This window comes from Pteropus vampyrus, unplaced genomic scaffold (assembly GCF_000151845.1).
Source record: "Pteropus vampyrus isolate Shadow unplaced genomic scaffold, Pvam_2.0 Scaffold461, whole genome shotgun sequence".
NCBI classification, from domain to species: domain Eukaryota; kingdom Metazoa; phylum Chordata; class Mammalia; order Chiroptera; family Pteropodidae; genus Pteropus; species Pteropus vampyrus.
The window spans coordinates 976179-993822 of record NW_011889242.1 but is presented as its reverse complement, the minus strand read 5'-3'; the positions used below and the strand labels follow the sequence as shown (position 1 = coordinate 993822).

General features: G+C 33.7%; 1 protein-coding gene across 9 annotated transcripts in view; it reads right to left on the bottom strand.

Moving 5' to 3' along the window:
- TSGA10 (testis specific 10) overlaps positions 1–17644 on the bottom strand; it is a 99496-nt gene that overhangs the window by 69862 nt on the left and 11990 nt on the right. For 5 of the 9 annotated variants that reach the window (XM_023524318.1, XM_023524321.1, XM_011381956.2 and 2 more), the window contains exons 3-9: positions 15179–15394; positions 9092–9157; positions 7941–8108; positions 7383–7538; positions 3144–3314; positions 2976–3053; positions 1912–2063 (exon numbers count right to left, since the gene is read on the bottom strand). In XM_023524318.1, the coding sequence (XP_023380086.1) occupies positions 1912–2063; positions 2976–3053; positions 3144–3314; positions 7383–7538; positions 7941–7991 (608 nt within the window). In that variant the 5' untranslated portion in view covers positions 7992–8108; positions 9092–9157; positions 15179–15394. The remainder of the gene's footprint in view (positions 1–1911; positions 2064–2975; positions 3054–3143; positions 3315–7382; positions 7539–7940; positions 8109–9091; positions 9158–15178; positions 15395–17644) is intronic. The other 4 variants (XM_011381957.2, XM_023524319.1, XM_023524314.1 and 1 more) reach the window with 3 other exon arrangements.

Genomic DNA, 17644 nt, shown 5'->3' with positions numbered 1-17644 from the left:
ATACACACCTATCAGAATAGCTAAAATTAAAAAGATACTGCACCCCAAGTGTTGGTGAGAATATGTAACAACTGGACCACCTATACACTGCTAGTGCCAACATAAAATAAAACAGTACAACCACTTTGGAAAACAGTTTAATGGTTTTTTTCAAAAGTTCAACATACACCCATCAGATGACTCAGTCACTCTACCGTTAGGTATTTTCCAAGAGAAATGCACATGTCCATACAAAGACTCACATAAGAACATTCACGACAGTTTTATTTGGTACAACCCCAAACTGGAAACAACTGAAATGTATATCTATACAATGGAATACTACTCAGAGATAAAAAGGAATAAACTCTTGATTATATGTGACAACATGGATAAATTTCAAAATAACTATGGTAAATGAAAACAGCCACACGAAAGAATATATACTATATGATTTCACTTATATAACATTTTAGAAAATTCAAACAAATCTCTATGACAGAAAGCAAGTCAGTGGTTGCCTGGGGACTGGCAGGGTATGGGGAGGTTACAGAGAGGGGGCATGAGGAAGCTTTGGGAGTGATGGATAGGACCACCATCCTGATTGTGGTGATGGTTTTACAGGTACGCACTAATGTCAAAACTTACCAAAGTGAACACTTTAAACTATGTGCAGTTTACTGCATGTATGTCAACTGTACTTTAATAATACTGTTAAAACAAATATATACAAAAAACCTCCAAATTATTATACATCTATCTGTTAGAATATTTTAATAAACTCAAATGCTTTCAAAGAACATCTAATGACATGGGAAAATGCTTATGGTATACAATTAAGAGAAACTGGCCAAATATATAACTTAATATAGGATGATGTCAATTACATAGAAAGCTTATATACACACAGATAAAAATGTTTCTGGTTAGAAATAGATCCACATTAATAATCACTTTCCCTAAGTTATGGAATCATAGGTGATTTAATTTTCTTTATACTTTTCTCTATTTTCAAAGGTTTTCTTTGTTGTTGTTATTATTTTTATTTTACACGAGCTTGCAATATCTTTTTAAGCAGGAAATTTAAAGGTACATGAAGGGAAAGAATTTGAGTGATTATCTGTCCTGACAAATGATTCCAATGTATGCACCACAGACCCTTGAAAGCCAAAGAGGGGAACTAACATGTGAACCAAGTATTATTTGTAGACTTAATATATTTCACACTCATATGAATTATTATTTTTCAAATATTTGTAGAGTCACTGAAATTCAACCTTACTGAATCTGTAGAACCTCTATTTCTCACATCAACAGATACTAAAAGTAAAATCATTAGCCTGGATGTCTTCAGAAACTTATTCCCCTATATTTACTGCCTGTTGGCTGCTTTATTGAAATTTCTTCTGCTACCGTACTAGTATGTAAGGACACACATAGTACCTGACATTCAATTAACAGGAGTCCCATTATATGTTTCTCTCCCATTTCTCTGCTATGACTTTTTATTATATTCTAAGCCACCCTTTTTTCTAAGTTACCGTCAACCTGTACTTTGTGCTTTCTTACACTGTTCAAATGCCAGAACATAATTTAAGTTATAAAGGTAAGTTAACGATCAAACACCAAAGTCAAATAGGCTCTGTTCTGGGAAAGGCTTTGTAAAAGCAATTTCAGTTAAACATTGAGGCATTCTGCACATGTAAGGTTAAGATGACTAAACATTTGATTCCTGGTTAAGTGTGGCATTTCCAGTCTGTGATCAATCTTGGGAAAATCACTTAATATGTACTGAGGTTTCCACAACTGCTCCATAATAATCCTCTCAGAAATTAAAGTCAACAAATAATTTAACTATCATTATAAAATACACTACAAAAAGCAGAGCTATTTGTAATAAACTATTAGTTGTTCAAAGGCAATTTAATTTACCTCAAAGAATTATTCTCTGCTTTTTGTCTGCCAAGTTCACTTTCCGTATCCATTGCCTTTCTTGCTAGTGATTTCATTTCTTTTTCCACAGTGGTTATGGTTTCCTTCATCAAAGTCATATTTGACATTTGCTCCAAACGTTCATCATCAAGCTATACAAGTAGAATGACAAGGTTACTAATGTCACTGAAAAAGCCTTAGTGATCGTCCTAAAGTAACACCCACTTGTACAAACTGGCAAGTGACAAGATTTACATGCTAAGAGAATCAGATCAGACCTGAACACTGAGAAGCGGGACGGACAAGGTGTGGTGGGGCAGGTATATGAACAGTAATGTCCACCTACATTTTCAATCTGGTCCAATTTGGTTACAGTACACATTATTATTTGCAAAGAAATTATCTGTTGTTCAACAGTAATAAATTATACATATACAGTGAGAGTATGAAAAAATTGTTTTTCTCCTATCTACTGTTTTTACCCATTTTAACAACATAATACAGATGAGTTTATAAATATATATTTAAGATATAAATTAAATTTGGAATAGAAAGTTCTCTTAATTCTGTTTACATAATCATAACATCTCAAACATATGTTCATAGCATCTCAAATCCTTGTTTTGTAAAAATATGATGCTTCACACTTTAACTTCATTTTAAATATCTTTTTCTCATTAATTTTCATTTAATCAAAATTTTCTCTTCTCTACTTACTCTTTAGGTAGAATAAGGCAGTTTAACTGTATCTGGCAATGTTATCTTCGATGAAACAGGGAGATGAGAAAGTTGCTAAAATCCCTGAGAATTATCTCTAATGTCTTTTTTTTTTTTTAAAAAAAACCACACTTCTCAACTGAACATAAAAGACTTCACTCACATGTTTTAGAAGGAAATAAACAATGAAAAAAATGACAATTTACTCCATACATTCCATCTTAAATATTTTAGGATTACAAACACTATCTTAGAAAAGCAAAAGAAGTTCTCTGAACACAGAAAAGGGGAAAGGGGGAAGCTACTGACAGTTTATGGACAAAAGCATAAAAGTGATTTTTCTTTACATTATGAACTGTACATTCCAGCTCCTCTATCCTTTGTTCCAAGTGAGCCTTCTCATTAAATGCTGTCTCTTGGGCAATCTGGTTAAAAAAACAAAAACAAAACAAAGTGTTTTCAATGTCACTGCATTGTGTTTAACATATGTTCACATAAAAACAGCTATTACAAACCTTTAGTCTTTCCCTCAGACTATCTCGTTCTGTGGTCATCCTTCGTAAATCAGTGAAGGCCACATCTCTTTCAGTCTCCACCCGCCGGAGGATGGCATGTGCTGTTGTTGACTTAGGAGACTTACAGCTTTTCATCATTTCTCGTCGAAGTCGGGCAATTTCTTCCTGCGCCTATTATTTAAATACATAGATAGACTGGTACTTAATAAGCTTTGTAACAGACATAAATATAGAGTTATGTCTTATATCTAACCAGTTAAAATTCAAGCCTATATTAACATGTATGCAGCAAGATAATGGTATAATTTTTAATGAGTTTATACAAATAAATGCAAATGATGCCCCTAAAATGCAAGTGAATGTACACAAATAAAAGTTTGATTTACAATATCTTTGCCAAAATTTCTGAAACTACTTTGAAGGCAGTCGATGAGAGAGAATATTTTACTAAGAAATATATATAGTATGGACCATTCACTTTGTGATATAAATTTAAATTCAGCACAATTCAAGTAGAATACTGACTTAATAAATATCATCAGTGTTCCAGTCTTTGCTACATAAATGTATAGGCCACAATCATGTCCTAGCTACTTTTACCCTGACGGAAAGGCTCACCAATCCTTACTGACAACTCAACATACTATCTAAACACCTATTCAAATCTGTTCTACACCTGCAGATGACTGCATATTTTACTTTGTGGCTTAAGTCTTTCATCTTCCTTCATCTTGATTTTGATCACTATTTATTCAGCTAGCCTCCAAATCTGAGGAACCTATATTAACTTCCTAAATTCCACAGTTAAGCCTTTATTGGAATCCTGAACCTCAACTCCTGTATATAAGTTATCGAAGTCATCTAAGTTATCCCTGACTCAATTATAATCATTTTCTCTTACTTTGAATAAAAGCCTCTCCACTGGCTCTTTCTCAACCCTGCCTTCAACCATGGACAGGGCTCCCATAAATTGAAAAACTGTCACTTAATCCTGCAGCCCATTTACCATCCCATGTCTCTTTTTCCCTTTTTTTAAGTGTTGTGGTCTGTACGCATGACCTGTTCCTTACCACCCACTTTCTTACCATAGTGTAACCTGGCTCCACATCCACCCTCAGCAGAATTTCAACTACCTCACCAAATCCAATGGCCTTTTTTCATTTCCTGTTCTTGATATTTTGGCAATATTTGACATTGTTTTCAACATCTTCCTTCTTATTCCTTTCTTCCTTGGGCTTATAACATTGTTCTGCCTTAATTTCCTATCTTCCTAATCTCTCCCAAAGGAAGAAAACATCCCAAGAGTCTCTTTTTATAGCTTTCTCTCTCTTTCAGAGACCTCATCTACTCTGAAGGCTCAAAACTCACTCTAAGGAGATGACTTCTAAAACTATACAATCAGCTCTTGCCTTTCTCCCCACCCCAGTCCCACAATGCTTACTGCCTAAGGGCAATCACAACCTGGATGTGCTATCGTCTTCCTCCATCTGTCTGAAACCAAAGTCTTTTCTCTCAAATTGTGTGACTCTCTTATTTCTTCTTCTACTACTGTTGTAGCTGCCAGCCCCCGAAAGACACAGGACCACCAGAAATCAGTGAGTTATAGGAAACACACTCTTTATTCAGCCAGCTGGGTCTGCCAGGGGTACGCAGACCCCAAATTAAGTAGCCCCGAAATGTAGAGGTACAGGATTTTTAAGCCCTAAATCCCATTCCTCATTCTGTCTTAAACACAAAGGTCTATTTTTCTCCTATTCACTACCTGTCAACCCACAGGTCAGTTGTGCAAGCGGGGGTACAGAAGCAGAAAGCTTATTGTTGGAATGTTATGTTCCCATAGGCGATAGCCTATGTTCCCATGGGCGATAGCTAAGCAGTAATTTTCCAGCCAGCAGACTACCACAATTCTTCAGCCACTCAAAACAGAACTTCAGTAATGTCCATCCATCCCTCATTTTTTGCTTAATCAAGTCTTGCCAATTCTTCCTTTAGAGTGTCCTTTGCATCTGTCCCTATAATTTCCACTGATAGCACCCTAGCTTAGTCCCTTCATGGCTCATGCACAGACCACTACAACAGCCTTTTAAAGAGCCCATGGCTCTGTCTGCAATTAATCATCATAATAGTGATATTTGTTCTTTGGGTTTTTCTATATAGTCCAACTGTTCATGATTACTGAACATGTATAAGATAACTGTTAATACTCTTCATGGTTTATGTAGCTGTTATAGCAGATATTTGATACAGAAAAATGAAACAGAAAGAAAAACTTAGATCATGATCGTTCACAGAACAGAAATGATCCAGAGAGTTTTTTCACAATGAAGGCCGTAAAACCTGACTGTTTTCCACTTACTTTCCCTCTCATTTTCAGAAAATTCAGCCTCAACTTAGATCCCGTGGTTACAGTATTGCCCCATCCCCAGTGGTCAACAGATAAGGTCTTCCTAGAGACTTCCTAGGGATGAACCGTCCTCACACTGTGAGGTTGGTCATCAACCCATACTTTGGATTAATTTATGACCCAAAGAAGGAACTGTGGACAAAAAAATGGGTTCTATAGAAACTCATCTCACAGGGTAATCTGTTCATAAATTCCTCACTGGGCAGGTCATGGTGGGTAATCACACCCCAGGCATACAACTTTTTAGTAAAAGGTTTATTTTTGCCTTAAGTAATCTCTGTCCTTTGTTTCTGTGCACCTAGGTTAACACATCTTTGAAATAAGTGTAACTACCCTCAAGAGAGCACATGTCTTGTTAACTATCCTGTAATCCAATCCCTAACCCACTTTCCTCACCTCCATGTAATCTTCCCTCCTTAATTTCAAGTGCATTAAAGGGGTGCAAAACTGTCTTCTGCAGAGCATTTAAGATCTTGCTCCCTGGCATTGTCGTCAGTTCGGCTAAAATAAACTATAAAAATTCTCAGAGGGGATAAAAAAAAGTCCATGGTTCCTCCCTCCTCCCATTCTCTTCAAGGAGAAATTCTTATATATAAGAAGATAACATGAAAAGGTTATATAAGGAATAATATAAAATTGTTACCAAGTTAAAATTGTAAAAATGTGGCTTTTGTCATATTTCTTCTGCCTTAAAATAAAATAGACTACCCATTGCTTATAAAGCAAAGTATAAACCCCTGGTAAAGGATAAATGAAGTTATATTGTAACATGGCCAACTCATTCATTTATGTTGTCTACAGCTGCTTTCACAGGAATACAACAGAGTTGAACAGCTGTGACAGAAGCAGCAGATTATCGGATTATGGGCCTGGCAGGAGTGCAATCCCTTGCTCTCCTCCCAACAACCTCTCAAACTTTAGATCCCCCTTTCCCCAGTGACACACACCTTTGATTCCAGTCTTAAACTGATCCATTTACCTGCTGATTTTTCCTGCCTTTATCCTTTGCCTCACACCATTCTCTAGCTTGAAATGTTCCTCCTTTCAAGATAACAGAAACCCCACTCACCCCTCAGGACTCAAATTCCACCAGTCTACCAAGGATTTCCTCGATCACCATATCTAAAAATACCACTTTTTCTATTTTTACAGTATCTTACAGACTATGCTAAAGTACCAAAAAAAATACAAGACAATATATTTTATCTCCTCAACTAGACTGCAAACATAGAAAGCAGTGTCTGTGCCCTGTCATTTTTTCTTAGAGTGACGAGTCCAGAACCCTGCACAAAATTGCTGTAAATAAAATTTTGATATTTGATATTTTAATAAAATTTGATATTTTAAAATTATGTTGGTGATTTATAGGGTTTAATGTTTGTTGAATAAAGAAGCTAATGGATTACTAAGGGTTATAAAATTTTAAGCTAAAAAATAGAGATAAACTACAAACAAATTTTACTCTCTGAAATTAAACAAATTATATGGCAGCTCCTAAAGTGATTGACAGAACATCAAAATTAGTATTTTTTTAACCCTCAAACCTAAATCTACTTTGAACTCACCATATTTGCTCTTTTAACATCTTCTCCATTTCTTATTCCAACTATTCCTATACATATATATGACTTCTTTGGGGTATGGGGATGACATGTGTGTGTGTACACATTCACTTGTTGTATCGGAAATATATTACATTTCATTAAGAATATCTTAAGAATAAAGGCAATTGCCAAATGTTAAATTAATTTGATTTGCAGATTTAAGCATAAAGAACTATCTATCTCTAGAATTAACTGTTATTATTTGTATATTGTTTACTTATAAATGTTTACCTGTTCATAAAGAAGAAAGGTCTTGTCTCTCTCAGATGTAAGGACTTTGACATTACCCTGAATTTCTGCCAAATGACGCTCATATTTTTCCAGCATGCATTTAAGTTCTTCACGGTCTCTTGTTGTCTTCAAAAGCTCTACATCACAGTTTGTACCCTAAAATTATTATATAATAAATTCAAAATTCTTCTTTGACATGTGGTACTAACAGAAAGTGCTACTGATGGCAGTATACAATCTACTTAAACATAAATATATAATGAAAGAAAATGATGAAAAAAAAAAGCTAAAAAATCACTTCTTTTAAACAGCTTCATCCCAAATTGCTCCACATTTGCCTGATTACTTCCCAACCACTACTAAAGCTGGAGATAAAGAACCAATTTCGAAGGTCCACTGTCCATCAAAGAGACCTTTGTCTCTCAACCTCTTTGAGATAGCAATTCATGTCAATTCATGTCAATCAATATGAATTATTTCCAGATTAGGTAAATCAAAGAATAAAAATCAGTGTTTGAGCAACAAACTCCAAAATACTTCTAAGTTTCCAAAACCTACCCGGGCAGATGGAGATGGGCGTCTTGGACTTTTAGATCTACTTCTGATCATCTTTCTCAAATTCTGAACTTCACTCTTATAGTAATCTCTGTCTGCTTCTAAAGTCTTGACAAAGGAATCAAGTCTGGAAGGAGATTTATTTTGTGCTTTTTCAGTCTCTAAAATTATCTTGCCAAGGAGGAAAAAATTAGGCCATTATTTCAAGCTAAACTCTAGCATTATTTTTTACATGAAAGTTGAACATGAACGGGGATCCTTAAAAATAGTGAATTTGATATTTTAAAAATAATTCATTAATACTTTTTAAAAAGCAGTTAAATATCTTTCTTTTCCAGCATTTCTGAATGAAGTATATTTTTATTTAACTGAAAGTGCCCATAAATTTACTCAATAATTTTGAAAAAATGGTAAAAAATTTTCAGGAGGCCAGAAATGTCCACAGACCTAGTTACAAATCCTAGAAATGGAATTTGCTTAGAAAAACTTGTATAGCATCTAAGTTTTGTTCAATAATTCTTCAAAACATAAACTATATGCATGAATAAATTAAATAAATGCTTGATATTCCATACTTGTATATATTTGTAATTACATTCCCATTCGCTTTAATATATTTAGAAACATTTCTTTAACATCATTTATGTTACCAATACAGTATTGAGAGAAAATGACATATACTTTCAGAGATGTTTCAAATATCTTAAATAATATTAAAATGTCTAAACAGAGAAGTTACCATTTCACATTGTTAGATAAAGAAAATAAATTACTCGGAATTAAGTAACAAAATCTGACTTAAGGATATTTATTACTAATAGGAATAAAAATTAATGTGTAGGCAAATGCATCTTATATTTTAAAGAATTAAGTTAGTCATTTTAAATCAAGTAACAGCTAAGGACATTAATAAAACTAACCGAAAGCTCTCTCCACCTTTAGGAAAGAAAGTAGTGATAAAATGGAGCAAGAGCAGCATCACTTACAGTGGGTGTGCCCCTGTGCCAAGCAGAGTGCTAATTTTAGAAAATATTTTTTATTATTCACAAAATGCATGAGAGCCAAAACCTATGTACAATTTTTTATAGTCTTCCTATACTAACAATAAAAATGATTCCTTAACATTCCATAATATTTAAGAAAAATGTACTTACAGATCTAAGTCTTTTTAGTGTATCTTCCAATACTATTATATTATTTTGCTGGCAAATGAGTTCAATCTGAAAATCAAGCCAGAAAAAAACCTGTTTTTTAGATTTAAAATGTTTAAACTGATTTTACTGGAAAGAGCGCTTCCACAAAAAAAAAAAAAAAAGAAAGAAAGAAAGAAAAAAGGAAGTCACTTAAAAAGAAAAACATGTGCACGGCATAGGGAATACAGTTAGCATTAATATGATGGCTAGGTGGAGGGCCAGAGGAGGGAGGAAGCTATTTGGGGGATCATTTTATGAACTATATAGATGTCTAACCAATGTACTGCATACTTGAAACTAATTTAAAGAATTTTTTAAAATTTAAATAAATAAATAAATAAAAACATGCAGTGAATATTTTATAAAAGAAAAGATAATCTACTCCTTTATGTTTACCTACCTTTGATGGTAAAAGAACCTCTGATGAAATATAGCAGTTCTTTTAAATTATCTAATGTTTTGTATAAAATATTCATTATATTTTACCAAATTACTCCCCTCACTGGAAAAAATGTTATTACTGAAGATGATAATAGGGAAGAAATAAAATGACTAGGATAAAAAAACTGTCCCAAATCACCAGTCAGAATTGATTCCTCTGAACTTGTTTAATAGTTTAGTTCAACCCAAAGTTTTAGTTCAATACAAAAACTTTATGTATCAGATTCATGACACAGAACATACCCAGTCTTCCAGTGTAGCTACCCATAGTTATGTAGTTAGCATATGACTAGATTGTATGTTCCTAGATGACAGTAACTGTTTTTATGCAAAGCTATAAATCTTTTGGTTAAAATTTGGCATATCAGTCTAATAAACTGATTTCACAATTCATAAACCTTCCCCCTCATTATTTTAAACTAAGATGTCTCCTGCTATATGTTAAATTTGAATTTCATGGAATTATCGTACCTCAGTTTTCTTTAGACCAAAGTATTTTTCTAAGATTTCTCTGGTAGTCCTATTTTAGTTAATGAAGTATTAAGGGGAGTTATGGTACGAGACATTACTTATGTATAGTTTGAATAAGGTCACATATAGTTTTGGATAAACAATTTTCGATGCTTTAATTTATACTACTACGCAGATACTAAAATGAAATATATCTATAGTGGATTATGTGTAAAGATGTCCATACTAAATTAAGTATAAAAACTCAGACTGCCAAAAATTTTATTATGACATATTCTTGTAAAAAATAAAAATTTATACACACATATCCCAGATACAGATGGAACAAAACCAATATGTAAACTGAGGAAGATGGATTATGTCTAGTTATCACAAGGTATGATTATAGATGTTATTTTCTTCATTATGCTCCCCTGAATATACTGACATTTTTATAATAGATATGTATTACTTTTATAAAGATAAACATAATGCTGATTCAACTCTGAAAAACAAAATTATAACTGGCCCAAATGAGATGCTAACTCAGTGTTTTCATTTGACAACTGTTTAATAAGTACCTACTACTATGTGCCTGACATTGCATTATGTGCTGGGTATAGCAGTGAATAAAACAGACAAAAACCTCTGCCTTCAAGAGGCTTACATTCTAGTTGAAAAGAGAAAACTGGTTATAACAGGAAAAATGTGTCAGATAGTGATTGTGTCATTCAAAAAATATATAATGAGCATGTACATCTATTCTAGGCCCTTGAGATTTTAAAATGTGGACAAAACAAAGTCCCTGCTTTTGAGGACTTTACATTCCAGCTGCGTAGATAATAGAAAATAAACCTAACAAATAAATTACATAGTATAACAGGAAAAAAAAGAGCATAGTTAAGGATATTGAGGGTGTTTATGAAAGAACAGATTGGAGTTTTAAACTGGGTGATCAAGGAAGTCCTCATTGAAAGGTGCCCTTTGAACAAAGAATAAAAGGAAGGAGGGAGTAACCACATAAAAATCTGGGAGAAGAACATTCCAGGCAGAAGATATAGCTATAGCAAATGTCCTAAGGCAAAAGATGTCTGTGAAATTCCAAGGAATAGTAAGGAGGCTAGTGTGGCTGGAGTGGAGGGACGAAGGGAGGAATAAAGAAGTAGGAAACTGCTAAATAAAGCAGAGGAAAACTTAAATACACCTCACGTTTTGCCTTCCACATGGTAGGTTTTGAAATATATTTGACTGAATCACAAACAAAGGTAACAATAATAACAGGAGCTACCAGAGATCCAGTCCAAAATGGCTACGTTAATTAAAATATAAACTATATGAAGAAACTAGTAATGGTAAAATTGAAATTCTGCTTTTTCGTATTTCAAAAAATTGTGTTTAATTATCTGGGAAACACTATATTAAGACATGAATGATAAACAACTCAAAATGAGAAGATTAAAGGAGGTATACAGTTGTGGTGGTTTTAAAATATGTCCACAAATTCTGATACTCCTTCCTTCAAAAGATAGAGCAAAAGTGTGGGCTATACTTAGTGACTCACATCTGATAAACAGGTTGTGGTGGAAGTGACGGTATGTAACTTTTGAGAATGAAGCTTAACAGGCATTACAGATTCCTCTTTGCTGTCTCTCTTGGATCACTGGCTGGAGAGAAACCAGCTGCTATAAAGAATATATCAAACAACCCAAGGGAGAGATTCACCTGGCCAGGAACTGAGGCTTCCAGCCAAAAGCCATCAGCCATCTGAGTAGGCCATCTTATAAGCAAATCTTCAAGTACCAGTCAAGCCATGACTGAAGCCTGGCTATCATCTTGATTACAATTTCCTAAAAAAAACATGAACCAGAAGTACCCAGCTAAGCTGCTCTTGAATCTCTGAGATATAAATGTTTGTTGTTTGAAGCCAGTAAGGTTTAGGGGTAATTTGTAACATAACAATAAATAATATCGTGGAAAATACTCAAAACAATATTCCATCATTATGGAATAAATGATGGAAGAAATTACTCTGTTGACATTTAAAAATAACTAAAAGTAATCTCTTCTGAGTAAATAAATTTAATTCCAGTAAATAAATCTCAATTCCAGACAGACTACATAGGATAACAGGAAAAAAAAAGCAGAGTTAAGGATATTGAGGGTGTAACTTTAGCCTCAGACTCTACCTGAACATATTCAGAGCATAACCTCAAACAGTACCAGAACGTAAACATTCTTTCTCAGTTCTTGAATTAGAAATTCTCTTGCTGCAAGTGTCATTCCACAAATCTCTCCCCAGTAACTGGATACCTACACTGCACACCCAATGATATAAGGAAGATGACAACAGGCATTGGTGTTTCTCTCCCCAACGCTGGTCACATGTCTTTCTAATCTCCATTTAATGTAACATTCACTTACTGATGCTGGTGATCTCACTCAGGCCATTTTACCAGCTCGAAGTGCCTATTTCCACTTTGTCCTCTTTCTTGACTTCCCTGTCTTCCCTGCAACAGCAGTGCTATCTCTACTCTAAGAACACTGCCCACTGCTCCTGCCCCTCATATATGGGTATCTATTTCCTACAAACACTCTTTTTTGAGCCAAGCAGAATTTCCATCTGTGAATTTAATATTTTTAGTTTTAGGTAAATCCTAGCTCTTTTATTTTAGATGTTTTCCATTCTGGCTGTTCTCCCTTTTGGTAGCAAAGGATTCATTCACCCTGACACAGTACTCACTCTCTCTCTAAAATGCAGACCCTAATAACTCTTCAAAACTAATGACTTCTAAACTGGGCACTCTCCCAGCAGGAATTGGGCCAACTAGACTTCTCAGACTCTGGGAAGGAGTGCAGTAATTTTAATGTGAAGAGTGTAAGACATAATAAGACATTAATCCAATGTTCTTCAATATGATAATTTTTATAACTGATACTGAATTCAATTTACCATTAAAATGGTAATAACTATTCTTAAAGAAACAATACAAAAAAAGTTTATTGAGGAATGTTTAAAATAGCCAAGCTGCTTTAAATGTCCTTCAAATACTTTAGTAGCAACCGTGACAAGATAAATAATTCACAAGTTAAAAACAAATCATTCTTATTAACTCTCTCAAGTAGGTCTAAGGACTTCCTCCAGGCAACACTGTGAAGAAGACTGTGTCCTTACATCAAAGGAATTAACTTCACATATTTAAATATTCCATTATTCAGACTTTTCACTAATTTATTTGTCTTTTACATACTCTAAGTGAGGTTACTGCATATAAATACTGTACTAGAGTTCATTATTTGGGCTCATATTTTAAATTACTGTAACAAATAATACCTTCAATCACACTAATGTTCTCAGCCTGAACCTTTATTTAAGTGCTTTATCATATGCTACTAAGAATAGCATATAATATTCTTTATTATATGCTATCAAGAGTATATTATATAGAGTTTAAGAAATAGCATGTAACAACAATTAGCTTTGGGAAACCATCTTATTACAGACACAGTTGACTAATGGTGATTAATAAAATCAAGTCAAATAAGCACATTCACATATTATCATTTAAAAATTCAACTGGTTGCTTTTTGTCTTTCAAATCCACTTTGTAGCTTGCTGATAAGCCATCAGGCAGCAAGGAAAAATAAAATGGTTTTCATTTCATACTTGTGTTGAAATTCTTAGTTTCTAAATTTCATGGCAGAGTACTAAAACTCAAACAAGAAATAAAATGTTATCAAAATATCCAAGAGTTACAGTAACTAAAACAATGTGGTAGCGGCACAGAAAATGGCAAATGAATTAAGGAAACCAAACAGTCCAAATTCTATACCCACACATATAGAATTTAGTAGCTGTTAAAAGGGCACTTCAATTCAGTGACTAAAGAAAGAACTAGTCAACTCTACCACATACTAGAACAAAAAGAAATTCCAAAAGGATTAAAACTTTTTAAAAAATTATTTAAAAGTATTAAAACTGTAGAAAAATTCTTATAGTTCTTAAGGTGAGAAGACTTTCCTAAACAAAAATCAAAACTAAGCAGAATGCAGAGAATTTTTAGGGAAGTCAATTACTCTGATAATGTCATTTTACATTTGTCCAAGCCCACAGAATATATACCACCAAAAGCAAATCCTAATGTAAACTATGAACTCAGGGTGACAATGTGTCAGTGTAGTTTTATCTACTATAACAAACGTGTTCCTCTAGTGGGGGTGTTGATAATGGGGGAGGCAGAGCATGTGTGGGGGCAGGAAGTACATGGGACATCTCTGTACCTTCTGCTTAGTTTTGCTATGAATTTAAAACTGCTCTAGTCTATAACCATGCTACCCTGAACAAGGCCGATCTTGTCTGACCTCAGAAGCTAAGCAGAGTTGGGCCTGGTTAGTAGTTGGATGAGAGACCACCTAGGAAGACCAGGTGCTATAGACATAAAAAATAAAAAAATAAGGGTTGTAAGCTGACAAGTTCCTTGCAATCTGTGAGGTCAACCAAGGGTTGCCTCGCCTAAAAAACAAACAAACAAACAAACAAAACTGCTCTAAAAATAAGGTCTATTAAAATTTTTTTAAAGTGGAAAGGAAACAAAAAAATAAAAGAATCAAAACTCAGAAGTCAGTAAAGACTGACAAATTTGACAAATTTAAAACCTTAATTTAAAAAAAATCTTAAAAGTGTGAAATAAATTGTGGGTCTGAAAACAGAAAGGAAGAATGTGAACATGTAAATCTTGTTGGTAGATATCTGTGCAGAGAGGAGCACTGGGGAGAGAGAGAAATGTTCTATATGTAGAACATTCTTGTTGCTTGAAGTTTTTACCATTACTACATAGTATTTAGAAAATTTTGTGCACAAAATTAAAAAAATAAAGTGTGAGATAAAATATAATTTAATCCATATAATAGATATTTAATGTCAAATCTAGAAAACTTTCAAATTACATAAATGAGAATGTCACTTTTTTCATTGCATTTAATAACTACAGGATGTTAAAAGTAGAATTAAAATCCTGATCAGTAATTGGATGTTAAACAGACTTATTGTGATCACTCCGCAGTATATACAAATAATGAATCATTATGTTGCATACGTGAAGCTAATATGTCAATTATACCTCAGTTAACAAAAATCCTGATCAGCAGTATATCTAATACCTTTGCTTCTTCAAGTTCCTTGTCAGCGGTATCCACCACAAATTTTTTCTCTTTTTCTAGTTGCTCTGCTAGTTGGTCAATCTTAATCAATTCCTTACAAAGATGCTCATTGTGGCTGGTTAAATCTTCTACTTGACTGCTTACCACCTCCTTACTATCCAAGAGTTTCCTAACATATTCTTCCAAGCCATGATTTGTCTGTTTGAGATCTTCAATCTGTTATGATTAGAAAGAAAATAAACATGTTAAAATATTTCCTTAGCTCCCCCTGAGAACAACGCGGTGACTGGAATTGGGAAGGGAGTTTGCTTCCCTGGCAAGGAGACTTGATTATTTATCTTTTATAACTTTCTGAATTTTGTGCCATGTGAATGTATTACCTAGCTGAAAAATATATTAAATGAAAATTTAAAGGTTTATAGCTATATCTTTCAAGAAAATGTAGAGTTTAATTTAAAAAAAGAACTTAATTACTATTGATTTTAAACCACACTACTAGAAAAAAGGCCAAATATTTATATCTGCAATAAAAGAAACCACAGTCTTGAAATTTTTTATTTTAATAATATCATCAATTAGGCATTCTTTAGAATTAAATATCTAATCGTTGTTATCAAAATGTGTTAACTCTTTAGAAATGTCCTTTTGAACCAATCGGTAACTTCCTTGACTAAGCTAAACACCAAATCAATGGAATATTTGCTGACCAGTGTGGACCACAGCTCTCCTTCCCAGCCCATTATCAAACTACCAACGGATGAAGAAAAGGGCCATTTTTACTTATCTTTAGTGTTTTGAGTGTGTCTCTTTGTATAGTTTTTTAGTGGTTGCCGTTACATTATCTATTCATAACTTATCACAATCTACATTTTACCAGGTCAAGTATAGAAAACTTACCTCCCTTTATGTCCTTTTTACCCCCTCTATTAATAACTGTCTTAAATATTTCCTCTACATGCGCTGAGAACTACATTTGACAAAGATAGAAAAAAAGGAATTTCTATTGCATTTACCCTTATTTTTGGTCTATACATTGTTCTTCCTTCCTTTCTATTCTTCCAAGATTCCTTCTTTTATCACTTCCTTCCTAGTTAAATTCCTGTAGCTAGTCTTTTATGGTAGCTCTGGGGGCAACCGATTCTCTTAGTTTTCTTCATCTGAGATGTCTTGATTTTCCCTTCATTTCTAATGGATACTTGCACTGGATACAGAATAGTGAGTTGACTTTTTTTTTCTTTCTGGCACTTGAAAAATGTTGTGCCACTTCCTTCTGACCTCCAGATTTTCAGATCTGCTGCCATTTGAACTGGTGTTCCCCTATAGGTAATAAATTGTTTCTCTGGTTATTTTATTTTTTTGTCTTTACTTCTCACAAGTTTGAATATAAAGTGTCTTGGGATGGATTTCTTTGAGACTCCTGGTAGATGTTCACTCACCTTCTTTACTATGTCTTGTGTCATTTGCCATTTTTGAGAAATATTTAGCCATTGTACTTTCAAATACTTTTTCAGCCTCATCCTCTCTTGTCTCTCTTCCTTGGACTCCAATGATCTAAACATTAGATCTTTTGTTATAGCCCCACCTGTTCTGTTCACATTTTTTCCAGTCTATTTTCTGTTAATCAGATTATGTAATTTCTATTCTCATGTTCACTGATCCATTACTCTCTCCTCTCCATTCTGTTGTTTGGAATTAAAAACAGTTTTTAATTTCAGTTACTGTATTTTTTAACTTTTTTGTTGTGGTAAAATACATATATCATAAAATTGACCATCCTAACCATTTTTAAGTGTACATTTAGATGGCATTAGCACATTGCAGTGTTGTGCAACCATTCTAGATCCATTTCCAACTTTTTCATCATCTCAAATAGAAACTTGTACCCATTAAACAGAATCTATGAATTTGCCTATTCTAAGGACCTCATGTAAGAGGAATCATATACTATTTTCCCTTTTCTACCTGCCTTATTTCACTTTGCATGTTTTCAAGGCCCGTCATGCTGTAGCCTTATATCAGAATTTCATTATTTTTTAAGGCTGAGTACTATTCCACTGCATGTCCAGACTGCATTTTGTATATCTAGTCATGTGTTAATGAAAATCTGGGTGGTTTCCACATTTTGGCTATTGTAAATATTGCTGCTATGAATATTGCTGGTATACGAATATCTGTTTGAGTTCCTGCTTTTCATCTTTAGGGGATACATCTAGGAGTGGGATAGCTGGGATCATATGGTAATTCTATATTTAACTTTTTCTCCACCATGGCTGCACCATTTTACATTCCCACTAGCAACGCAAAAGGGTTCGTTTCTTCACATCCTCACCAATACTTGTTATTTTCTGAGGTTTTTTTTTTTGTTGTTTATTGTTGTTGTTTTTTTTTTGTTTATTGTTGTTTTGATAACAGCCATCCTAATAAGTTTGAAATGACAGCTCATTATAGTTTTTATTTGGATACTCT